The sequence below is a fragment of the Nipponia nippon genome, unplaced genomic scaffold (genome assembly GCF_047370975.1).
Source record: "Nipponia nippon isolate SJK-2023a ecotype South Korea unplaced genomic scaffold, ASM4737097v1 scaffold_13, whole genome shotgun sequence".
Lineage (NCBI taxonomy): Eukaryota > Metazoa > Chordata > Aves > Pelecaniformes > Threskiornithidae > Nipponia > Nipponia nippon.
This window is the reverse complement of record NW_028262324.1, coordinates 17,361,139-17,385,771: the sequence shown is the minus strand read 5'-3', so window position 1 is coordinate 17,385,771 and position 24,633 is coordinate 17,361,139. Positions and strand designations below refer to the sequence as shown.

General features: G+C 47.8%; 3 protein-coding genes across 5 annotated transcripts; 1 reads left to right on the top strand and 2 right to left on the bottom strand.

The window, feature by feature from the left end:
* Nucleotides 1–9: 9 nt before the first annotated feature.
* Nucleotides 10–14,324, bottom strand: ZNFX1 (zinc finger NFX1-type containing 1). 3 transcript variants are annotated; one of them, XM_087750105.1, is made up of 14 exons: nt 14,193–14,324; nt 13,177–13,313; nt 10,336–12,423; nt 9,405–9,536; nt 8,999–9,147; nt 8,691–8,834; nt 8,124–8,241; nt 7,603–7,850; nt 7,356–7,495; nt 6,896–7,050; nt 6,073–6,218; nt 5,592–5,702; nt 4,772–4,867; nt 10–2,572 (listed from the first exon to the last, which is right to left on the bottom strand). In XM_087750105.1, exons 2-14 carry the CDS (start codon nt 13,229–13,231, stop codon nt 140–142), a joined length of 6,015 nt encoding a protein of 2,004 aa, XP_087606231.1. In that variant the 5' UTR covers nt 13,232–13,313; nt 14,193–14,324; the 3' UTR covers nt 10–139. The 3 variants fall into 3 exon arrangements, with proteins under 3 accessions (XP_087606231.1, XP_087606233.1, XP_087606232.1); XM_087750107.1 differs by having other exon boundaries at nt 10,336–12,414; XM_087750106.1 differs by having other exon boundaries at nt 14,223–14,286.
* On the top strand, nt 14,271–21,248 carry DDX27 (DEAD-box helicase 27). Its single transcript, XM_009471454.2, has 21 exons — nt 14,271–14,496; nt 14,669–14,803; nt 14,907–14,966; nt 15,285–15,441; nt 15,817–15,863; nt 16,029–16,115; nt 16,880–16,985; nt 17,066–17,239; nt 17,560–17,710; nt 17,865–17,964; nt 18,073–18,214; nt 18,292–18,445; nt 18,561–18,642; nt 18,718–18,895; nt 19,036–19,142; nt 19,306–19,411; nt 19,514–19,608; nt 19,710–19,836; nt 20,105–20,189; nt 20,394–20,468; nt 20,755–21,248. Exons 1-21 carry the CDS (start codon nt 14,407–14,409, stop codon nt 20,768–20,770), a joined length of 2,274 nt encoding a protein of 757 aa, XP_009469729.1. The 5' UTR covers nt 14,271–14,406; the 3' UTR covers nt 20,771–21,248.
* A 588-nt stretch (nt 21,249–21,836) lies between these two features.
* SNRPB (small nuclear ribonucleoprotein polypeptides B and B1) lies at nt 21,837–24,538 on the bottom strand. Its single transcript, XM_087750129.1, has 7 exons — nt 24,390–24,538; nt 24,149–24,300; nt 23,506–23,617; nt 23,096–23,248; nt 22,558–22,696; nt 22,252–22,377; nt 21,837–22,021 (listed from the first exon to the last, which is right to left on the bottom strand). Exons 1-7 carry the CDS (start codon nt 24,390–24,392, stop codon nt 21,984–21,986), a joined length of 723 nt encoding a protein of 240 aa, XP_087606255.1. The 5' UTR covers nt 24,393–24,538; the 3' UTR covers nt 21,837–21,983.
* Nucleotides 24,539–24,633: the final 95 nt, after the last annotated feature.

The window sequence follows — 24,633 nt, the reverse complement described above, 5'->3', positions numbered from 1 at the left end:
AAGACCCCCCCAGGTGCACCATACACTTTATTTATTATACCCTGTAGCTACGGGGGGGGGGGAGCGAGCGCCCGAAGAGCCGATGGGCCGTCCCCGGGGCGGGGGAGAAGGGGGAATAAGAAAGGGGGCAGGCACCCCACTACAGCAGCCGGTGGAGTTCCTCGAAGTTGAGCAGGTTGTTGGCTGTCTCGGACCAGGCTGGGTGGGTCGCACCATCCATCTCAGAGGCGAGGCTGTTGGTGCTGTCCAGAGCATGGTTTGTGCCCCCGATGACTTCATGGCATTCAGGGCACTTACTCCTCTCCATTGCCCCTCCACAGTCCCCAATTACATAGATATGCCCATTTCTGCACTTGAACCAGTGGCCACGGGGACAGCCAATAGCACTGACAATCTGCACCCGCTCAGCTTCAGAGATCCCCAGCCCTGACACAGGCAAGGCACTGCGGAGCCTCTCTAGGTGAGCCTTCACTGTCGCCTCATCCTCTGCTGTGAATTTCTTTGTCCCTTCCAGGATCTCGCGCACGCTAGCAATCTCTGCTGCAAGCACTGGGGTGATCATCCCACTTGCACCTTTACACCTTGCCAAGAGGGTCAGCAAATAAGTCAGTCTCTGGATCTCAGACTGCAGGTCAGAGAGCTCCTGTCCTGTAAAACTGAGGCGTGGCTTATCCAGCCACTCCTGGACTTCGTCCAGCCCCCTTCTCAGCCCTTTCCTCTCACTCACATCAATTTTGCTCATAGAATTGGTTAGGTCTGCTACACGTTCATAGAAGTTAAGCTGGTTCTCAATTAGCCCGATGCTCTTTGTAGAGAGATCAGAAGCTTTTAGTTTATCTTCTAGCATGAGGTACTTAAGGGGTAGATTCCTCTGCAGAACAGCATTCCCTGTCAGTGCAGCCTGCAGTCTCTGTCTACTAGACTCAATTTCCTGTGCTGGGCCTTGGATTTTCTTTTTCACCTTTTCTATCTCATCTAGCCGCCTTTTCACAATAGTGCCGTATCTCAAATTCTTTCTGATAGGTGTCTGACAGATAGGGCATACCTTCAGCTTGATAACATCATCATCTTCATCCATATAATGGTCAAGGCCTTGGGACTCAAAGACATGACCACAGTCTTCAAGCTGTACAAATCGAGCATCTGGGTCTTCCTCAAAGCCGAAGAAGATCTGGGTGAGTTCCTCACGGTCACAAACAAGGCACTTCTTTGGGCAGGGCTCTCCACACAATCCAACACAAGGATGACCACAGCACAGTAGCTTGGCACACGGTACATTGCAGCGAGGCCTGTTGCATGGTTCAGAGCAAAGATTGGTACACTGGTAGTGCTGGCACCGCCACTCACATGGCTCAGTACACGGAATACAGCTCTCTCCACATTTCTTTTTACACCTACTGTGGATACAGTGGTTCTGACATTCCAGCTGACAGGGAGGGCATTCTGTAGTACAAGGCTGCTGACACTTGTGGGCGCAGACCAAGAAGCGCTTGCATGGGCTGTTACATGGCTTATGAAATCTTCCTTCAAAGCAGGTATGACAGGAACCAGAGCATACATGACCACACTCCAGTGTGACAGAACACTTAGTCTGACATTCCACAGGCTTCCCATGTTTCATCTCCTCAGTGATCCAGCATTTAACTTGTTGATTGTGGCCACATTTCAGCATGACTGTAACCAGTTCAGGACACCTCGTAGTGCATTCCTGCCCACAGAATTTGTTGCACGTGTGCCCACAGATCAACTTTTTCTGGCAAGGTTCTTGGCAAAGAAACTCACTGTCTGGTGTAGAGCATGGCACCATCTGCAGGTGGCCACATTTAGAAATAGTTTTTTCTACTATCACCATGCATGGTCCACAGGGCTCATAACATGACCGTGGACAGCGGTGCCCATCTGCACAAAGCACCTTTTGACAAGGCTTCAGACACTGATACTCTTTGTGCTGGGTGTCATATGGGTGACATGCCCTTGTGCAAACATGTCCACAATTCAACCTAGATTCACAGGGACGACTACAGCCTCCTTCTGGGACTTTGCTGAAGTCTGCTGCTGTAGATACCAGTGTCTTGGTTTCAGGGTGGTTTTGACAGCAAAGCACCAATGAGCGGCCAATGTGACCTTTCTCCCGAAGGGTGTGAATGATCTTGCTCCAGAGAGGAACCTTGCCAAGCATTCTCATATTTCCAATACAATACAGCCCTTTCTTAGCTCTGGATAATGCTACGCATATCCGATTAGGGATCTGCAAGAATCCAGTTCTCTCCTCTTTGTTGCTCCGCACAAGTGACAGCAGAATAATATCATTCTCCTCCCCCTGGTACTTATCTACTACATGAACCTTCACACCTGCAAAGGTCTTGGCTGGCATGAGCTTACGCAGACAGAAAAGCTGTCCAGTATAAGTAGTGAGAATGGTGATCTGAGAAGGTAGATAATCCTGACACAAGAAGTATTTGCACAGTTCCACTACAAACTGGGCCTCGTGTGAGTTCTGGTGGCTTTTCCCTTCCTGGATCTCTTGCTCAGGAAAGTCATGTTCCACAAAGAAGAGGTTAGATAAGACCCCCTGAAACAAGAGAAAGGAATGTCAGAAACAGAATTCTAGCTTCTGTCACTGCAGCCTGTTTCCATGTCCCCAATTATCCACTGACAGGAGGACTCAAAGAGAGAACTACAGTATGCAGTTACTGCATACTTAGGCGATTTCCTCTTAAGATTTCCATAGCATATTAATCAGATAGGAATTTAAGCTTATTAATCACATTTCAGCTTATTAGTGACATTTCAGCATCCTAATATGAAATCAGTTCCTGTGGAAGATTTTATTCCCTATCTTTTCAGAGTTGTTTCTACTGTACCTTTTCAGGTTATAGAAAAGAGAAGATTAAGTGCTAGTAACATTTCTCAATGCATCATAGTTCCATTTCACATTCATGAACAATGTCTTGTTTTGGCCATGTGGGGAAAAAAAAGATAGTAAGTTACCAGTGCACAGGGCTAGCACTTGCCTAAAACTGCCTAGCAAAACACATGCCTTCTTTATTACTGCAGTAAAAACATAAAGAAGCAGGGAGGATTGCTTTTCCACCAGGAAAACTAGGAACACTAGGGACTCCAGTAGTCACCTGCCAGCTCCAGGGGTGTAGAGTTGTCTGCTCACCTGTTCAAAAATTCCATTTGTCTTGAGTTAGTGGGGACCTTTATTTTTTGCCTACTAACTGGAATTCTTCTACCCATAAGAAATTCCTGGGCTGCGTGCCAAAACCCAGAGATTGTTTTTATCAGGAAAAAACAGTTTTTGTAGATCAAACACAGATGTCTGGTTTTCCAAGGTGTCCATAGTGGCATAGCACCCACTGCTGTACAATTTAATTCAGTGATCACCTATGTTGGTTATTGTACTAGATGGGAAGATTCAATTTTGATGCCTTTTGGTACCTCAGGTTTGTTTTATGGTTCCATCTTGCCTTAAGATTCTCCAGAATAGTTTCTCATAGGAGAAATGCAGTAAAATTTTGTGGTCTCTTAAGTTGTGTTTTGGGTGGGGTTTTTGTTGTTGGTTGGTTTTTCATTTGGTGGTGGTGGTGGGGGGGATGTTTGTTTTTTTTATTTATTTAACTAAAGCATCTTCTACAAAATACTTGATCTGGATTTCAAGATACCAAAAGAGGACCTGCCACTTTCCCAGATAGCTTATTCTAGTAATTAAATCATCTTCAGTATTAATTTTCTCTTGTCTGGCTTCGGCATTCTGCTATACTTTTCAGTATGCTTTCCTCATCCAGTTAAAGAGCTTTTAACTAATTAGTACTGTCTTTCCATAGAGAGATTTACATAGGCTAAGCTACTGTAATCCTCTTTCTGTAGCTACCTCCACTTCTTTCTCCCAGGGTATTCAGTCGCTTGTGTTTCACAGATCCAAGGCCTACCTCTGATAGGCCATAGCAGTGTAACCTTGGCTCAGACTTCTGGGGAAATAGTTAAGTTGTGACAGAGCTGTGAGCAAGTCCGCAGAACAGGACTATGCAAGATAAGAAAGGTAAATTACAGACAGATTCAAAGATGCAAGAAAAGCACCAACATGGAGAGACACAAAATCCTAATTAGGGTGGGGAAATACAAACCAGAAAACAGGGAGTTAGTGTTAATATGGAAACTTGGTAACATTAAGGAAGAAGCAGAGGCTGACACTTCTTCTGACTGATACCTGCCTAACTACAGCAAAGACTCTTCAAGTGTCTTATGGTGTGGCAAGCGTACTAATGCTTATAACTTATTAAATTCTAGCTGTTTATTGTGCGTGTTAGCCAATAAGTGATTGCTTTATACTTTTAAGCTGAATAGATCGTTTACAGATGTTGTATATTGGTAAAATGCCCAAACAGAGAACCCAAGGAAGGAGGGTTCCAGTAATCAAGTCACCTATCTCACATTGGAGTTTCACATATTATGCTTTAAGTCTCTTATTTAAGGTTTCTTCGTAGGTTTCAATGTCCTACAATTCTTTTGGTCCCTCTTTGATTTTTCACTGTTCTTTTAAAGTCATCAGTACTGGATCAGTTTCCAGTGTCCACCATCACTAATGCCAGAAGAGCTACAAATTACGTGCCTAATTCTATATCACACATTTCCTTGATTCAGGTGTAAATTTCAGTAGCTGAACTTAATCTAAGAATTTGAAATTCTTGAACACTATATTGTACAGAAACTCATTTTAGCCAGTAACAGGAGTCAAAAGCAATTGCTTGGATTGCTGAAAACTCACTTTTATGTTCTCATACTTCAGGACAGAGGGATGGTTCTCCAGCTCCTGATATATATGAGGACTGAGAAGCTGGGCAATTTCAGGACGCATGCGGTGCTGAAACACAAAGCAGCTTTATCAGTCTTGAGGAAGGAGCACCATATTTCCCTGTCAATATTCTGTTGTTCCACTGTACAGACTGTGGCTGTACATCCATCCCATCAAGGATGATTTTCCAATAAGAGTCAAGAACAGAGCACCTCCCAGTCCCCACCCTCCCCTGCCCCATTGCTGCCATCACCAGCAATTACAGGGGGAGCAGTAGCAGACTATCTTCAAGAAAATCATTTGGCAAGGTTGTTGTAATAAGAATGCTGGTTTCAGTGCAAATCTAAGAACACTGTTTAGATAACAAAAGCCAGCATGTCATCCTAACCACTACATGAGCTCTTCTAGATAGTTTTAATACAGGACTGCTGGAAGTAGAATTAACTTCTCCAGGCACCAAGACAGATTATTATAGCAATTTAGCAGGAAGCAGCCTGAGAAGACTTGTGCTGTCAGTCTCCAGAGTTCTGGAAGTTTCAGATGCCACAATAAGCTATGTTCATTGCAGTAAAACATGTGGGAACCACAGTGCTGCGGACGACATCACTGAATAACTGGAAATATACTGGAATACTCTTTGTGGCAGTTTGACAGCTCTTACCATTCTTCTCAGGAATTAAATAGCACATTCTTTTAGGCTGTTCTGAGAGTAGAAATATGAACTTAAGTATACTACAAACTTGAAACAACCTAAATGCAAATGCAATGGATTTTTTTTATAGCTCTTCCTCACTTGGTATTTCAGACGGACAAAGGGGAAATTGACTTTCACCAGCCGTTCAAAGAGAGAGACTTCCAGATTGAAGTTCTTGGCCAGGTCATATACATTTGCACTAGGCTGCAGCTGAAAGAGAAGGGATAGGAAGTCTATGTTTTAGCACTTTTCCTATGCATTAGTAAGATTTTTCACTTATCTCTTTTTCTGTCACTGGTCCCCCATAGAAAGGCCAGAGACTGGATTCTTGCAGAAGTGCTAAATATCAAAGTTAGATACAGTCACAACTGAAGTGGATACAAGCACATGTAAAATCGTACCAGTTAAACTAAAAGACAAGTCCCACAGGTGCTCTACTGCAAAACTACAGCAGACAGGACCTGTGGTATCTGTGGAAGCTGAAGAGCACTAAGTCTTGGCAACCTTTCACATATGGTGTTTGGTTAAAAGGTTCTAGTTCATTTGCACAATGGTTAGAGGCATTGGTCATGGATGTTACCTGCTGGTGATCTCCAATGAGGATGAGATGCTGGCAAGCCTTACTCAGAGTAGTAATGGTGTGAGCCTCAAGCACCTCTGCTGCCTCTTCTACAATGACAATTCGCGGCTCTACTTTTTGCAAGATCTGACGGTATTTGGCAGCACCTGAGCAAGGAGAGAAGATAAACCTTAGCAGAATATAATTACATGCACGCAGTATGACAAGAGTTTTCAGGGAGGGGAGTAGGCTGTGTCCCAGAAAAGACTGGGGTTCTTCCCAAGATTCCCCACTTCAAGACTCAGCTTTTTGAACTTCAAAACAGCACCATACCAAGGATGGCTTCTACATGAAGAGTTATTAGGGAAGGCAGGTGGGGATTAGAGTCCTATGCCTGCCTTGGCCCATTCCCAATGCTCTCTTCAGACATAAGATACCTACTCAATACATTGATCAACACACATAAATAAACCTAAAATTGTCTCTCCAAAGGGTCATATTGCAATGAGCTTTACATTATCATCACCAGAAGGTGATGTGGGGATAGCAGTGCAAATATTAGCTGTGTTTTACTCAGGCACAAGAAATGAAGCATTTCTATTAGAAGAATGCTGCTCAAGATGGAGGGAGTGCAAGAGTGCACAGAAACTGCTCATGCAGTTAACTGACAACTCGCACAATAGCCACATTTGCAAAGGGAGTCAGAGATTAAGAAGGCTGCAGACTAATGCAGAGCCTGACCCAGGCTGTCAAGCAGCACATGATGCTAATCTTTTGGCAACAAGGTCCTTTAACCATTACTGGATGCAGTGCAATACTGATGTGCTTCCCAACTGCTGTGCACCTGTAGTTGTCATCCCCACAACTTGGGCCTCCTTGAGAATGCAGAGATCTTCCTGTAGCCTCAGTTCTGTCAGCCTTTCTGCTGCTGCCTGATACTGCTGTTCATGCTGCAGAATCCTCCGTCGAATAAACCCCTGATAGGTCTGCAGCCAAAGCCTGAAAAGAAAGTGCCATCGTCACACACAGCAAAGGGAACAGAATAGTGATCAGGAAGTTCTGAGCGGATTCAGTTCAAAACTTCCTCTGTGTTTTTTGGGCAAGAGATTATTAGCATCTGTACTTAGTCCCAAACACACACAGTGGAGATGACAGCACTGCCCGTGCAATACAGGGAAGGTAAGAACAAGCATGTTCAAATAAGGAGCTGAACAGAAACACTGTGTCTTGGCAGAAAAAGTTTGCAAACTGGTACAGTCCTAGGAAACATTTGCCTGACAGACCCTGCAAAATAGCTTTGTCACCTGTAAAGCCTCCAGCGGGAGCTCAGGTCAAGTTGCCACAGATCCTGAATAGCCTTGGCCTCTGACTCTGTCATTGCGCTCAGTTTACGGAGCTCAACCTTCATCTTCTGTTTCATTTTCTTCCTCTGAGCAGCAGTTATCTGCAGGAAAAAAGCTCCCCAATAAGCAATTACAGCACAAAGTCTTCTATATTAGCATCCCCATGTTATTCTTTACACAGTCAAGCAGAGCCAGAGCATGCAGTTACCTCCCACTGCATAGTCTTCTGTTGTGGTTGGGCTGTTCCTTCTTCCTGGTCCTCCAGCTTCATAGCCAACAGCATGCTGGCTAGTTCATGAACAGCTCTGTGCTCTTGCTCCTTCCTTCCCTGAGGCTTTGCTGCCTCTTCATCCTCAATCACTCTGTCAGCTTGAATCAGGTCAGCCTCCTCTGGGATCTCCAAAAGCTCCTCTTCTGCTTCACCATCCCACTCCTCCTCTCTCTCCTGCTGACCACCTGCGAGAGCAATCAGTCACATGCAGTAAGCCACAGCCACTCTAGCAGAATCACAGTGCAGCAGTCAGATCACTATGTGGAAATTAAGGTTAATCTTCTTTCCACTACCTTACAGTATCATGCATCTTTCAGTATCTGTTAAGTAGCAGTGTCTCTTTTCTGGCACACATGCACTGCTTAGGCAAACACACCTGTAGAGGATGGGGGGGGAGGGTTGTCTGTCGGTGGGTTTTTTTGGTTGGTTGGTTGGTTTGGTTTGTTTTTTTTTTTTACCTGGATTCTCAGCCCCTATATTCTCTGCAGCATTCTGGGTGAAGACAGTTACACCAAGGCCCAGCCACTCCAGAATCATCGAGTGTTGTGAAGCACTGTAGTAAAACTCCTCATCATCCTAATATAAGGAAAGTCAAATCAGCCAGGCCTATTGCACTTCAGAGTCTTAGGATGATGCCAAAGCAGCACCTTGCAGCAGCAGACAACTAGGACAAGACCCCTGAGAGACCTCCAGAGCTAGAAAGTCTGAGCAGCCTCAGATCCTCAGAAAGAACATCCCTCCTCCCCTTCAGTTTAAGAGGCTTTCATTTGGGCACTTATATTTTTATGCTGATATAGATGACCTAGAATCTCTGCAGTTTAAAGGAGCAAAATTTAAAGCCCCTGCCTGCCCTGCCCAGTCTAGACTACTGTCACTTGGCACAGCTTGCTATTCACTCCCTCACTTTCCTAGTAGCCAAGTGATGCTAAAAAGACGAGTGCTTGGGGAACTTCAGACTCATTAGCAGAAAGCATAGTAAGCATACATTGGGACTGCTCGACTCAGAAGAAAGGGACCTCTCTTACCACACCATTCATCAGACTGTCCCAGTGCTGGCGTGCAATGCATGCTTCCAAGTGGCGCTCATGCAGAACCCCGTACGTTGTGCACTCTAAGTGCTTCGCTCCTTCATGGAGCTCCTGCTCAGCCTGTTTCATCTCACTGGTTATCTACTCATAACAAAGAGAAGGGAGGCATCATCATACCCAGAGAAACAAAGTTCAGAAACAGCAGGACAAGAAACTGATAAAGTAAACAAGGACAGAAGAATTAGTTAGCTCCTCCAATGCACACACAACCCAGTCCCATCATCTCCAGTGAGGTCTGCACATACATTCACATAGGCTCTGCGGAGATGCATTGGCAAGTTGTATCGGAATTCACACTTCTTCCTCAGCTCCCTCAAGGTGAATTGCTTCAGGACCTCACTGCTACTTCTGCCTCCAACACGCACCATCCCATGTTTTTGGAATGTGTATATTCCTGGGAACAAAAGGGAAATATTAGTACTGAAGAGGCAAGCTCTGTTTTCTGCAGTAGGACAAGGGGTAGGGAGAACACCCTTTGTCTGCAAATGCTACACTGGATTGGTCTGAGTGAAGTTTTCTTCAATGCATCAATGGGGCTAGAGTCACTAGAAAAAGCCAAAAGGGCAGGTTATCATGCCAGAAGATGGGCAGAGTAAGAGTTATACTATAATTTCTACAAGACCCTCCATCACACTTGTCAGGTACTCTTACCTTCCAAGAACTGATCCAGTGCATGGTTAGTGTAGCAGACTACAAGGATGGGAGACTTCTGGGCGGTGCTTTGCCACACATGCTTATTAGTCAAGAGAGCCTGAACAATCTTCAAACCCACATAAGTCTTCCCTGCAAAACAAGCTCAGAATCAGAACAGGGTAGTCAACCCTCTACAGAGTGTCTTGCAACACAGGAATCATCAAAACCAGATAGAAGACTTCCTTCTAGGCTGCAATTCTGGTCTGTGCCAAGAAAGCTGACCCCAGAGGTAACTAGCTTACAAAATGTAAACGAAGTTGCATGACACTGTCTTTCTGCCCTGCAGTTGAGCAAGGCCATGCTCTGCAAGAATGTTGTCTTTTGGTTAATACACTAGACCTGGACCCAGGGTTTCCTCTGCCACTACATCTCGCAGCCCACTCTGATACTGGCTTCATACATGACATTTGGCTGCACGTGAAACATCCACATACTAGTGGAATACAAGCAGTGGTGCTTGTTGAGTTCAGGTACCATTTAAAACAATTGCAGTTAATCTTGTAATGCTTTATTCACACAGAGGATCATGTCTGAACACTCCCAATGTTCTAATATGCTATGAAGACAAATAGAACTGTTGCACAGCAAGAGGTACCACATTAGCAAAGATGGTTGAAAATTTTTTTCCCCAATACACAAGCAGAGCCAACAGTGCAGTTGGTGTCTACCTGCAACTAGGTCGGCAATGCGTTAAGATCAGATATAGGTATTTGAGGATAATTTAAGCTTCTCCACAGCTCACACTAACTGGGCTACTCAAGCATCAATTAAGCATGGGACTAAAGCTTTGGAGACAGTACAGCTGGCTTTCTCTGAAGTTAATCTCCCTAAATGGGGGAATCAAGGAGAACTCCTTAAATGACAGAGACTTAAAGCAAACGTTTCTCACCAGTCCCAGGAGGTCCTTGGATAATAGCCAGCTCCTTGGTGAGTGCAAGATTCAATGCCTGCATCTGAGACTCATCTAATTTCAAGGTTTCCATTGAAGGCCACTGCTTGGGATCTAGAACGTGGACATTTTGCCTTCTCAAACCATCAGGGTACATCTCTTCATCTGACAGGGGATCTTCTATCAAGGGTGCAAAGTTGTAGGCAGTATCCATTGTCAGGTATGTTGGCCTCTTCACCTCTGCATCACATTCCACAATGTACTTCTGGAATGGGATATCTTCTTCCTGGATTTCCTGTAACCCTTCTAACACATGCCGGTAGGCCTCAAAGTAGGCAGTTGTCTCTACCATGAGGAAGGAGTCTGAGGGTTGAACGTCTGCCAGCAGTGCCTGGCTTTGTGCGTTAAAACATAGCTGCACAATCCCATGGGCAAGATCTGCATTATCACGATTGGAAACAGTGGCAAAAAGGCATGTTTCAAAGTGATCTTTGGACATGCAGATCAGGGATCCATATAGTAACCGTTTGGAATTCTGCCATCGTACAAACTTCAATGGTTTTATGTCAAACTGAACCTTGTAAACAATACCAGCTGGGGAACAGAGAGGGGTAATAATCCGTGTGTCAAAGTAGATCCTGATATCATCAAATTTTTTCTTTCTCAAACTTTTGTCCTCAAAGCTCTGCAAAAGCTCCAAGATACCTTCCCTTAAAGGCCTTACAAAGTCTTCTCTCAAAAGCCGGAAATGGGTGTCAAGATAAATGCTGGTGCTCTCATATCTTCCAGAAACAATATTGGGACGTAGAAAGGGTTTCTCATCGTGATGTACCTCATTATACGTCGGATAAATGGTCATTGTACGATAAGTTTCTTCTTGACCATCAGTCTGAGGCTGCAGAAGAGTATAGTTATCAGCCCTCAGTGTGCCTTCACGTCTCTTCTCCTGCAGATGCTGTACAAGCATCTGGACTTTATTTAGATTCTTCTCTGTTTCTTCTGTGATGTCCACACCAGAAGCTCTCAGGGCATTTATAGACGCTGGCAAGACTGTCAAGAGAATGGAGATTTTCTGTACAGAGCTGGCTGGGAAAATACTGATCAGGTCCTGAAGAAGTGAAATGATGTTGCTAATATGCACAGGGTACTGATGACGTACTGCAGGGACTGCTTCTGTTATCATGTCAGACACATACTGTGGCAGACATATCTTGAGAAAGTTGGACTCCTTCACCACTCCAAGAAGCTGCTGGACACTCTGTCTATCCATTCGGGAGCTGCAGGCTTTTCGAAGCACCTGGCAAACAAGCTGAAGAAAACTGGGTTTCATAGCTGTTTGGGAAAGAAGTTCCTTCAAACCTGAACTGGAAGCAAGTGTGATGACAACTTCTGAAGGGTCTTTTTGGAGGAGACTTTCGAGGAATTTATAGCCAATCCTTTTGACTTGCTGAGGCTGCTCACTGAGCTGGGCACCACCTGGGGTAGGGTTCTCGTAGAAATGAGGATTCTCCCAAGGTTGCACCCTCCTTCCCCTACCTTCATTTTCCTGCCCATTCTTCAGCCCTCTAGCTCCTTCCTGGGCTTGTCCACCTTGATACCTCCTTCCCCTACCCTCATTTTCTTGCTCATTCCAGGGTCCTCTGGGCTTCTCATGTGTTTGTCCACCTTGATACCGTCTTCCCCTACCCTCATTTTCTTGCTCATTCCAGGGTCCTCTAGCCCTCTCATGTGCTTGTCCACCTTGATGCCTCCTTCCTCTACTCTCATTTTCTTGGTCATTCCAAAGTCCTCTGGCCCTCTCATGTGCTTGTCCACCTTGATGCCTCATTGACCTTCCCTCATTCTCCTGTTTGTTCCAGTGTCCTGCGGCTCCACCGTTGGCCTGTCCACCTTGGTTTCTTGGTTTATTCTTGCTTGATTGAGGAACCCTCCAAATCCAACCACCATCTCTCTCCTCTCTTTGTCCAGGTAGAAGAGTATAATTACTGGCTTGGGGGCTTTCCCCTAACTGAGCTGCCGGGCCTGACACATTATTTGTTCTGTTTCTGCCTCTTTGTATAAAGCCAGTATTCCAATGATCTGCATGCCCTTAAAAAAAAAAAAAAACAAAACAACAAAGAAACACACAAAACAAAAACAGACACTCCTTAATTATAAATCAACCACATTAACCTGCCTTCCAACACAAACGCATGAGTATTTTGGCCTGATAGTCAGCATATTTCGGACATTTGGCATCAAGTTGGAAAAATACCATTATATTTGCACTCCAACTTTCACATTGGTGTTTTCATTGTACCCCTTTTTCTAACTGCTAAAAAGAGTGCCATGCCTAGAGTTCACTTAAGCTGTTAAGCCATCAAGACCCTAAAAAACTAAACCCTTTTCCACAGAACAGAAAGCAGAATTAAGAAAGGCCAAAGATGAAGTTTCCTGCACAGGACAGGATTTCCTTGGGAGTTAGCCATCACTGAAATAATGACAAAGCAGCTCACTTTGAGTGACTGTACATAGCACAGTTAAAACACAGACCTTCTGGACAAAGTCCAGCCTCTCAGAGTAGCAGGAAACATAGACCATATGGCCTTTGTCACACTCTCAACAGAACACTTAGGGAAGCACTAAATACTAGCAGAAACAGTTCGCAAAGAGATTGCTGCAGTGCATCATCACCTCATGGCCCCAAGCAGACTGCAGGGGCAAATAAGGAAGTACTGGAATTTAGGCTTGAGAGGAAATTTCACTACACACAGGCAGGAAAGGAGTGGATCCCCCCTGTACCAGCATCATCTCCTAGGCCTTCCACAGCCTTCTGCCCGGCATTCACCAGGCGACCCTCACCTCTCCCTCCAGCTCGGGGCTGCCGGGAGCAACGTTCCTGCCCGGCACCCTCCATCACTCGGCCCGGTGACTCCTCTGCGGGGCGTCGCAGCTCTCCGGGGCAAGGGCGCCGTCCGGCGTTGGGGGCTATACCGCTCCTGCACCCGAACACAGGCACCGTCGTGCTCGGCGCTGCTACTCTGCGCTCCCCTCCCCCCCCCCCGCCGCCGCCGAAAGTTTCACTTTCCAGTTCCCTGCAAGGCCCGCCCCGCCCCGGCCCGCTCCCGGCGGGCAGCGCCCCCTCGCCCTCCCCGGGCCCCGGCCCCGGCCCGCTCCCGGCGGGCAGCGCCCCCTCGCCCTCCCCGGGCCCCGGCCGCGGCCCCGGCCCGCTCCCGGCGGGCAGCGCCCCCTCGCCCTCCCCGGGCCCCGGCCGCGGCCCCGGCCCGCTCCCGGCGGGCAGCGCCCCCTCGCCCTCCCCGGGCCCCGGCCGCGGCCCCGGCCCGCTCCCGGCGGGCAGCGCCCCCTCGCCCTCCCCGGGCCCCGGCCGCGGCCCCGGCCCGCTCCCGGCGGGCAGCGCCCCCTCGCCCTCCCCGGGCCCCGGCCGCGGCCCCGGCCCGCTCCCGGCGGGCAGCGCCCCCCCGCCCTCCCCGGGCTCCGGCCGCGGCCCCGGCCCGCTCCCGGCGGGCAGCGCCCCCTCGCCCTCCCCGGGCCCCGGCCCCGGCCCCGGCCCGCTCCCGGCGGGCAGCGCCCCCTCGCCCTCCCCGGGCTCCGGCCCCGGCCCGCTCCCGGCGGGCAGCGCCCCCTCGCCCTCCCCGGGCCCCGGCCGCGGCCCCGGCGGGCAGCGCCCCCTCGCCCTCCCCGGGCCCCGGCCGCGGCCCCGGCCCGCTCCCGGCGGGCAGCGCCCCCTCGCCCTCCCCGGGCCCCGGCCGCGGCCCCGGCCCGCTCCCGGCGGGCAGCGCCCCCTCGCCCTCCCCGGGCCCCGGCCCCGGCCCCGGCCCGCTCCCGGCGGGCAGCGCCCCCTCGCCCTCCCCCGGTACCAGTCGTCCCCAGTAGGCAGGGTCCCTGACAGGGCGCCTCGCCTCCTCTCCCCCGCGGGCAGAGCAGCCCCTGTCTCAGCGCCGCCGCTTTCGCTTTACCTCTCCGCCCGGCGGGGCGGAGGCAGCCGTCGCCCCACCCACAAGCGGGGGCCTGGGCCGGCTCCGGCTCACGTGGTGGCGCGCAGTTCCCGGGCGGAGCTGTGGGGCTGCGGCCATGCTGCGGAGCCTGGGCCTGGTGGGCACGATCGCAGAGGGGGACGCGGGGCCCGAGGACCCTGAGTCTGGGGGCTCCGAGGATGAGGAGGTGGGGCCGGGCAGGATCGATTGCCTGGGTCGTCGGTGGGTGGGCCAGGCCGTCTGGCGTGGGGGCCGGGCCGAGTTGGATCGGGCCGGGTTGGATCGCGCTGGGCCGGGGCCGCGGTCGGTGCGGTCCGGTTCGACCGTCCCGCGGTCATTGCTCATTGGTATTACCACAGGAGCTGCGCCGGGCGCCGGGCCCCAGACGGCGGGGCCCCGCAGGCGGGGACTTCAGTGCCGCCTTCGTCTTCGGCGAGGCGGAGGCCGGCGGGGAAGGCGCCTGGGCGGCGGCACTGCGCCAGCTCCGCGGCAAGGTGAGGCCCCGGACCGGGACTGGGGCTGCAGTGCCTGAGGCCACAGTGCCTCACGCTCTCCCGGGCCCCTCTTACAGCTTCTCTTTTGTGATTTCCTGCCTAGAGAGCAGCTACGACGCTGGATGAGAAGATTGAGAAAGTGAGACAGCAAAGGAAGTTCCAGGTTAGGGCCTTTCTCTCTCATTACTGAGAAGACTGGTATGGGTTTAGCCTTCTGCTGTGTTCCGTCCAGAGGCACAGACTCTGAAAGCATCTTGAGCTGCAGTGCTCAAGCCACAGCCTATCACCTCGACTGGCTTTGCAGCCACACCTGATGCATTGCTGAACTGATGAGAATGCAGAATTGTTAATGCTTAAGGTTATGCAAAACCATGTATCTGTGAACGGGCTCATAATAACAACAAACAAAAGCTCACAAAGGATTGCAGTTTCTTTTTTATCCTTTCTTTTTAAAGCTTTTTCTTTTCCCACTTTTTTCTAGGAAAGAGAAGGTAAACAAGCAAAAGTGAAAGATGAAGATGTGGAGACTGAGGATAATCAAGCCAAAAAGAGGGAGTGTGAGGATTTCAGTAGGGATGAAGAAGAAGATGTGGAGTCTCAGTATTCATTCGATGATGAAACTATCTTCACAAAAGCAGGTATTAGCAGTACATAGAGAGATGGTCAGGGGCAAGAATCTGACAGACTGTTGGCTCACCAGAAAAAAGTCTGTAGTGAAGCCTTGATGGGAGTGGACATGAACGTCTTATTTTTTGTTGTCTTCTTTCTGCAACATTCCTTCTGATTTTGATCAAGCTTATTTTGAATGGTAGCCATAGTACTTTAATTGAACTCATCCCTGAGGAAGACTATTTGCTTGGCATTTTACTCCATTACATGCCTGTACTTGTTTCTGAGGCTTCTCCCTCAATAATTCATTCAGAGCAAAAAGTATGAGATGAATGTAGTCACCGTATCTTGTTATGTGTTTAGCTGTGCTTTTTAATTCCTGTCACATTTGTCTTTCTCTGCAGATATGGTCAAAGTGAAGGAACGGAGGAGATCAAAAAAGGGAGAAATGGTAAGTGTTGGACAGAATGATACTAGGTCATTCTCCAGAATTTCTTCTGGGGGAATTTGACTTTGGTTAACAAACTGTAGCTCAAAAAAACGGCCCAGAGCCCTTTGATAGCATGTTGTGTTGCTGCCTGTGTTGTTCCAGTTTTGCTGTTGTTGCTGTTTCTAGGAAGCAGAGAGCTTTTTTGAAGATGCATCTCAATATGATGATAACTTGTCATTCCAGGACATGAATCTTTCACGACCTTTGCTAAAGGTATTTACCTAGTTTAGTTGTTACATATGTTACTCTGAAGAATGTTGTACAGCCTCTCCTCCAACAATCAGAATTGTCAAATTACTCTGCTCTTTGCAGCCTCTGAGAACAAAATTATGTGGGAGCTAGTGTGATTAGGAGCTGTTATTCCCAAATAATGGAAACCGTTCTTTGATTTACAATATGTCAACACTGTCTTGAGTGAGACTTGTCACAGAATCACAGAATGGTTGAGGCTGGAAGGGACCTCTGGAGGTCATCTTGTCCAACCCCCTGCTCAAGCAGGGCCACCTAGATCTGGTTGCCCAGGAGCATGTCCAGATGGCTTTTGAGTATCTCCAAGGATGGAGACTCCGCAGCCTCTCTGGGCAACTTGTGCCAGTGCTCAGTCACCCTCACAGTGAAAAAGTGTTTCCTGGTGTTCAGAGGGATCCTCCTGTGTTTCAGTTTGTGCCCATTGCCTCTGGTCCCGTCACTGGGCACCACTGAAAAGAGCCTGGCTTCGTCCTCTTTACACCCTCCCTTCAGGTATTTATATACATTGACAAGTTCCCCCCCAAGCCTTCTCCAGGCTGAACAGTCCCAGCTCTGTCAGCCTTTCCTCATACGAGAGGTGCTCCAGTCCCTTTATAATCTTTGAGGCCCTTTGCGGGACTCTCTCCAGTATGTCCATGTCTCTTGTACTGAAGAGCCCAGCAATGGACACAGTACTCTAGGTGTGGCCATACCAGAGACAGAGTTTAATTGCTCTATCTCCTTTGTAGGCAATCACAGCTCTTGGCTTCAAGCAACCAACCCCAATTCAGAAGGCTTGTATCCCGGTGGGTCTTCTTGGGAAGGATATTTGTGCCTGTGCTGCCACTGGGACAGGTAGGGGGTTGAGCAGGGTGCAGGAAACATGGCGAATTAGTTATTCACGACAATTGGTAATTCTTAATTTTTTTCTTTAGGTAAAACAGCTGCCTTCATCTTGCCTGTCCTTGAGCGCCTGATTTACAAACCTCGTCAGGCTCCAATAACACGGGTATTGGTTCTAGTTCCAACACGAGAACTGGGTATTCAGGTGCACTCTGTCACAAAACAACTGGCGCAGTTCAGCAGTGTCACAACTTGCCTTGCTGTAGGTGAGTATTAAGTTGCTTATGTGAACTGCACAGCTCACTGTAAACTGCTATACAGGACTGGGAACTCTGTGTTACAAAACCGGAGGCTGTATGGTTATTGCAAGCATGCTTCTAGTAGGTGTGCTATGGTTTAAAATCTCACTTTCCAATACCATGCCATACTTCTTGTTTGTTGGGTTTCTGAGAAAGAAAAGGTGGGATCACTTCTAGTTGTGAATGTGGTATTAATCTGAGTTGTTTCCTATTCCTCAGGCAATTTGGATCTGTACACTGCTGCAACCTGCTCAGGGAGTCAGCAGTCCATGTTCGCTCTCTTTCAGGTGGCCTAGATGTGAAGACTCAGGAAGCAGCTTTGCGCTCTGGGCCAGACATTCTTATCGCCACTCCTGGGCGACTGATTGATCATCTCCACAACTGCCCTTCTTTCCACCTGAGCAGTGTTGAGGTGCTGATTTTGGATGAAGCAGACAGGTAGGCTAAGCAGGACAGCAGTGAAAAATGAGATGGTAGTTTTCTGCTTTCCTTTTCCCAGGCTATAGGGCAGTCTTTGCTGCCCTGCCTTAAGTAATGTTCTTAGCTAGAAGCAGATGAAGCTGCCTTACCTTGCTGTTTTTCTCCTGTGTAGGATGCTGGATGAATACTTTGAGGAACAGATGAAGGAAATAATCAGGTTATGCTCCAACCACCGTCAGACAATGCTTTTCTCTGCCACAATGACAGAGGAGGTAAGACAGGCTGCTGAGAAGCATACTGAGGCAGGAAGTTGAACAGAAGTTTGTCTAGTCTTTTACCAGAGATTATGTGGACTTTTTTTTCTTAACCTGTTTTGGTAGGTGAAAGATTTGGCTTCTGTTTCCCTGAAGAATCCCATCCGAATTTTTGTGAACAGCAATACAGATGTTGCCCCTTTCCTGCGGCAGGAATTTATCCGGATCAGACCCAACCGAGAGGGGGACCGTGAGGCCATTGTATCAGGTCAGTGATGAGCAAAGAAAAGCTGGACTCAATAGGTGACTGTGAAGCAGGCTACTGAGAGGACTTTTTTCTTTCAGCTCTACTGACACGAACCTTCCCAGATCATGTGATGCTTTTCACCCAGACCAAGAAGCAAGCTCACCGTATGCACATCCTACTTGGGCTGATGGGTCTACGGGTTGGGGAGCTTCATGGGAACCTTTCTCAGGCACAGCGGCTGGAAGCACTCAGGTATTAGCAGGCTTAGTTGGCAATTGTAGCCAAAAAAGAAATTAGGAGTTAGGAAGTTTTAGGGCAGAAGTGAATTGCTGTAGTCATCGCTAATGCATTTGCTATCTCTGCTCAGGCGCTTTAAGGATGAGCAGATTGATATTCTGGTAGCTACAGATGTGGCTGCACGCGGACTTGATATTGAAGGTGTTAAAACAGTGAGTATTTGCAGTGCTGAGCTTTTTAATGAATCCTTTAATATTGTTTCCCTACTAACACTCTTTCTTTTACAGGTAATCAATTTTACCATGCCCAACACCACCAAACACTATGTTCATCGAGTGGGTCGGACAGCAAGAGCAGGCAGGGCTGGTCGTTCAGTTTCACTTGTGGGTGAGGAAGAGCGCAAGATGCTGAAGGATATTGTGAAGGCTGCCAAAACACCAGTGAAAGCCAGAATTCTCCCCCAAGGTACGCACTTCACTGAGGTAAAAAGCAGGGGAGCAGTAGGCAGGGAATATCGTGGTACAGAGGGACACTAAAAGAGGTGCCGAAAAACAAGATGGACGTTACATGAGCTGCTTCTGATGGTCACACTGTACCATTTTCAGATGTCATACTAAAATTTCGAGAGAAGATTGAGAATCTGGAGAAAGATGTGTATGCAGTTCTGTGCTTGGAGCGTGAGGAACGTGAGATGCAGCAGTCAGAGGCCCAGGTAAGGGGTTTTTTAGGAATTTTTTTTAACCTTATTTTTTTTAGGATCTGGAGTAGATATAGTACATAAGGAGGTTACCCTAATGTACTTAACCTGCCTACTTTAGAAAGGGAAGAGAGAGATATTTTTTATCCACCATGAGCTCACTTCTTGTCTGAATTAGATCAATAGGGCAAAGAAGCAGCTGGAGACAGGAAAACAAGAGACTGTGGGTGAGGGTTTGGAGCGGAGCTGGTTCCAGACCCGTGAGGAGAGGAAGAAAGAGAAATGTGAGTCATGACACTGCTGCCATGATATTTCCATAGCTGCAACTGGACTCTGCCCTGTACTTCAAGAGGTGCTTTATTCTATGCTTTTCTTTGTCTCTCCAGTGACTAAAGCCCTGCAGGAGTTTGACCTAGCATTACGAGGCAAAAAAAAAAGGAAGAAATTTATGCAGGACAGACAGAAAAAAGGCCAAATGACAGTGAGTACATTTATGGACAAGTGGGACCCTGGGTGGACTATCCTAGTTTTCCCTTAGCAAAACCTCACATCACTGTAAACTTGCATTTTAACACCTTTCAGCCAGAGGAGAGGTCACAGTTTGAAATCTTGAAATCTCAAATGTATGCTGAGCGGTTGGCAAAAAGGAATCGCCGAGCAAAGCGAGCCAGAGTCTTGCCAGAAGAGGAACCAGCAGCAGTACCAGCAGGTGGAGACTTTTGTTTTACAGCTTGACTTACTTATGTCAGTTACTTTGTTACAAATAGGTAAACTAAACTAATTGTGTAGAGAGAGGCACTGATCTTTGAAGGAATGGCCACCAGTGCTGGCCAGGGTGAGTGTTTGCAGAGACAAGTCATTACTTTTCCTGATGGTTAGGCTAATTGTTGTGGTCAAGGCTACTGGGCTCTAGTAAACAAGATGATGCTGTGGCCTTCTCTTTACAGCCAATGTTCTGACTATTTTCTCTGTGTTAGGCCCCAAGCGGAAGAAAAAGCTGTCTGTGTTTGACGAAGAGCTTACCAACACAAGCATGAAGGCTCTGAAGCAGTACCGTGCCGGGTAATATCTTAGCAATAGTACATTACTCAAGACTTTAATAGGTGGGATTTTTTTTCCATCTCTGGACTTTCTCAGGGATGCTTTGGTACTGGGGGGAAAAGGTGGGCAGAGCAGGGAAGGGATTCTTGCATGAAATACCTGTGCTATTGACGTACTTCAGTGGTTTTTGTCTTACCTCCCCGCCCCCCCCTCTCTCTTAAAAAGCCCATCATTTGAAGATCGAAAACGCTTGGGTATGGCCCAACATAGGAAAGGAGGAAACTTCAAATCCAAGTCCAGGTATAGCTCCCTTTACTTTCTTACTCAAGGTTTTTTTGTCTTCCTGCTTTCTCTTTCCTCTTCTTGCGATTGTTTAAAGGCCCTTGCTAAAAGGTTTGTTGGTTCTGCATAGCTTACCCACCTACTGCAGGTCTGATGCTGGGGGCAATCAAGGATAGTGCCTTTAATAGCACATTCCTAGGCCTCTACTTGGGAGAGCTTTGCCTAGAAAATGCTCAGTGCTGTTCCTTATCTATCATTGAGAGTTAGGCTGGTGGAATGTCATTTCAAATACCTTCTCTTTCAGGTACAAGAGAAAGTAAGAACTATTGGTAATTACCAAATTGGTAATTTGGACAATGCAGACATTTCAGACATGCTCTCTCCACGATCTGCATTTCTTTGTACTGCAAGGAGACAACTTCAGTAAAATCAAATAGTTTTTCTTCAAGTTCTGGAATAGCTTTGGGATGTTCGTTAATACCGCTTGAAGACCCTGTGTGAAAACATCTTCAGCAGCCCATGCAATAAAGGATTGATTTTTTTTTCCTATAAAGTTTGCTCTGTTTTATGGGATATCTAGAGAGACTGAGAACACTTATTGCTTTGTTCATATGCTTCTGTGATCTCAATTAATTAATATAGCTGAAAAGGATTTCTATGGTTGAGAGCCTATTTCTAAAATAGCGGGGGAAAAAAAGTTTTTCAGACTACCTGTCACAAAGATGGCTTCAGAGATAACAGTCACAGGAATTAAAACAAATCTCCAAGAGGCTACTATCTGAAGAAAGGATTATCTCCAAGGGAGGGGGCGCAGACAGCTTCCTCCTAACTGAAAAGAAAGCAGCTGTAAGCTGAGGCAAGAAGGGAAGACTACAACCAGAATGCAGGCTGGTTTACATTATTGTATGCAATTAATTACAAGTTTGCTCATCCTGGCTTTTTTTTTTTTTTTACTAGAAGCAATGCAGCTCCACCTATAAAGATCAAGTAGGTTTACTGCAGGCTAATAAGCAGCAGCTTAATGCAGAGCATCAGAGCTCACTATCACTAATACAGGCACCATTGTACTTGTTCCACTGTGAATAAAGCAGGGAGAATTCTGATCAGTAACTCATACTTAATTTCATCAAAATGTTAAACTCTTTCTTTGAATTTTTACCATTTCCACCATCCCAACAATTTTTTTCATCAGCCTTGCTAAATTTCATTGATATGCTTTAATTCCTATAAGGAACACAGACAAATATAGACCAACTTTTAACTTCTGAGCTGTCAACATAAATTAAGCTTTTTGCTTCAAACCTGCTCTTCTGGGGTGACCAAAGTGCAGCAGTGAAAGGTAATAGCTGCACTCCTGAAATAGACCAGTACAAGAATGACTCAAAATTATTGGGTTTTCCAGCTTTATTAAAAAGGGCAAACTTTACAAGCAGTAAATATAAAATATACATAGCTAAGTTCTGACAGGTGGTACTGCTCGGTATATTCCCTTAATCAGTCTTCTCACAGTTCAAAGGTACATTATAGAGTATCTTATGGCCTTGGTGGACGCATGCCAGGTGGAGGGGGTCCTGGGAATAAAGGAACAAGTTGAATATTGAAGAGGAAAGAAGAAGCAAGGCTAAACCAGAAAGACATTTTTGCCATGTTCAAAGTGGCCTTAGGACCCCTTTTTTGGCACTGAGGCATTTATTGACAACTACCATAGCTAGGGAGGCATTCAAATGTATCACCCTTCAAACATTTTATTTATGTTATGGCTTCTTATAGCTTCTAGGCATTTAAGATAACCTCCGCTCACCTCTCATTCCTGGGGGTGGTGGTCTCATGCCTGGTGGGGGCATTCCCATAGGAGCACCTCGACCAGGTGGCATTCCCATTGGCGGGCCCATAGGTGGTCTCATGCCTGGAGGAGGTCCCATCATTCCTTAAGCCAGAGAAAGAACAAGCATATAAATCCAGCTAAATATTCAAGGCACTAGTTGGATATCAGAATAGTCCTCCATAATACCAGTTCTTCACCAGACTCTGATCAATACCTCTTTATCACCAATTTTGCCACATAACATGAGCTCCTTGCTGCCCAACTCTATAGAGTAATCCCTACCTGGAGGAGGCGCTCCTCTGCTCATGGGTGGGGGAGGACCCCCACGCCCTGGTGTGTATTGAGTTGGGGCTCCTGCTATGCTAGCAGTGGCTGCTGCAGCAGCGGCTGCAACCGTTCCACGACCCTGCGGTGTCATCACCTGTAAACAAAATAAACAGGTTCACAGAGAAACAGCACAACATCTGCTTTACATTAATAACTAAGCAAGATTTAAATTATTATCCCTTAATAAAATTATGCCAGTCTGCTCTTAACTTATTAAATAATGCTACAAACCTGTAATACAATTCAATGGATACCACTTGAATTCTGTGCAAGAAGCTGCACTTTTCAAGACTTTTCTTCTATCATATAAGACAGAGTTCCTAGGGGGATGTAGTACCAAAAAAGCCTCACTAGGCTCAAACTCCCTGGTAAGAGAAACTAAGATTACAGTTCTTTCACTCCATCAATTTCTTGCATCATATTGGTACCAAGAATTACAAGCCACCCCAGAATATACCAGACAACTCTTTTTTAATAGGTCACAGCATCTCACCTGTTGGGATGGTCCTCCCACTCCTCTGACAGGGCCAGCTAATCCTGCTGGAGCCTGTGGCATGGGTGCCCCAGCTGGTACTCCCCTCCCTGCAGCTCTCCCAACTCCAGGTCCTCCAGCAGCTCCAGCGAGAGGTACCCGGGCAATTCCAGTCTGAAAACAGACACACACCCCCCAAAGACAGATTCATCAAAAGTCCTCAGATCCTAGGGATGCCCATAGCCCTCCTTTGCCCAATTAATGTCCGAGCCCACAAAGGGATGAGAACTTCCTGCAGTGAAATTTGTTGGACCTAGTCACAGCAGCACCTGGAAGTCTAGGACAACCCTGTAGTAGCACTCTCCTGCAAGGAAGCAAATTTATCAGACGTCCCTTCCCTTTCTCCTTAGTTCTGCGCTCATCCTCCTTACATCTTTTGGAGGTGGTCCTTCAACTGTCATGGACACCAGGTTTTCTCCTCGAAGCAACACAAGACCAAGGACTCGTTTCTCCTCCCGCTCTGGCTGTTTTGAATTTTTAGGTCTAGTAAGAAGAGAAAGAAAACATTGTAAGACAGAGAAAAAAAAAAATAATCAATGCTGCTCTTCGAATTTGTAATGGAATATATGACTAGGCTACTCCAGAGAAGAGAACCTACAATAAAAAACACATTTTTATATGCCTCAAACTAAGTACACAGAGAAGTCTAACCACAAGATACGTATGTTCTCCGTGCTTTTTCTCCCTATGATGCTTAACTGCTACAGCGACTGTGTTGTGGCGTCACATGAAGGCGTATTTTGGTTATTAGGAAAGAACTGAAACAAAGTGCCCCTTGAACCTTGGTAGTTTGGGGATTTGACAAACGAGACTAAACCCACGACTACTTCTGCAGAAGCTGGCAGCAGACGTTGCCCAGCTGCTGCGCCGGCTCTCCGCTCCGAGCGGGCAGACAGCCCCGGGGCCCCCCACCACAGCAGAGCGGCGGGGCCCGGCCGCGCCGCCGGAGGGGGAGCAGGGCTGGCGGGGCACCGCCCGGCGCTCCCGCCGCCTGGTGCGGGCCGCGCTGCTCACTTGATCTTGCGGAACTCGTCGCAGTCGCAGAGGATGAGGTTCATGTGCTTGTCGAAGGCCTTGAAGGTGCCGATGAAGACGCGACCATCCTGCAGGATGCACCGCATGCGGTAGTCGATGTGCTGCAGCATCTTGCTGCTCTTCCCCACCGTCTGCAAAAGACCGCCGTTACAGCGAGCATCGGGGTGGAGCTGGGCTCGCTGCCCCGCGGCCGCGCGGGCCCGCCGGATCGCCCGCTCACCATGGCTGCCGCTCTCCGCGCTCCCTCCCGCTGCCGCCGCCGTCACTCGCTCCCAAAACGCCGCCTGCTCCGCCGGAAGCTCCTACGCGCGGCGGCCGCCACTTCCGCCCGCCCGCACGAGGCCGCCCCTCGCGCCGCGCACCGCCCCTTCCGGCGCGCGATGGACGCATTTCCGGGGGCGGGGAGGGGGCGGGGACAGGCCCCGTGGGGCGGGGCGGTCCTGGCCGGCGGAGGGGGCGCGGCG

Excerpts from the sequence above, each read along its gene's own strand:
- DDX27 (XM_009471454.2), top strand. The coding sequence starts at position 14,407 with ATGCTGCGGAGCCTGGGCCTGGTGGGCACGATCGCAGAGGGGGACGCG. Across the intron at positions 17,965-18,072 it reads CTGCCACAATGACAGAGGAG|GTGAAAGATTTGGCTTCTGT; the intron begins GTAAGACAGGCT and ends CTGTTTTGGTAG. Across the intron at positions 18,215-18,291 it reads CCGTGAGGCCATTGTATCAG|CTCTACTGACACGAACCTTC; the intron begins GTCAGTGATGAG and ends TTTTTCTTTCAG.
- SNRPB (XM_087750129.1), bottom strand. Across the intron at positions 22,697-23,095 it reads TGGGAGGACCATCCCAACAG|GTGATGACACCGCAGGGTCG; the intron begins GTGAGATGCTGT and ends TTTTGTTTACAG. Across the intron at positions 22,378-22,557 it reads CAGAGGAGCGCCTCCTCCAG|GAATGATGGGACCTCCTCCA; the intron begins GTAGGGATTACT and ends CTCTGGCTTAAG.
- ZNFX1 (XM_087750105.1), bottom strand. The coding sequence starts at position 13,231 with ATGGAGGGTGCCGGGCAGGAACGTTGCTCCCGGCAGCCCCGAGCTGGA. Across the intron at positions 9,537-10,335 it reads CCAAGGACCTCCTGGGACTG|GGAAGACTTATGTGGGTTTG; the intron begins GTGAGAAACGTT and ends CTTGTTTTGCAG. Across the intron at positions 8,242-8,690 it reads ACAGTCTGATGAATGGTGTG|GATGATGAGGAGTTTTACTA; the intron begins GTAAGAGAGGTC and ends TCCTTATATTAG.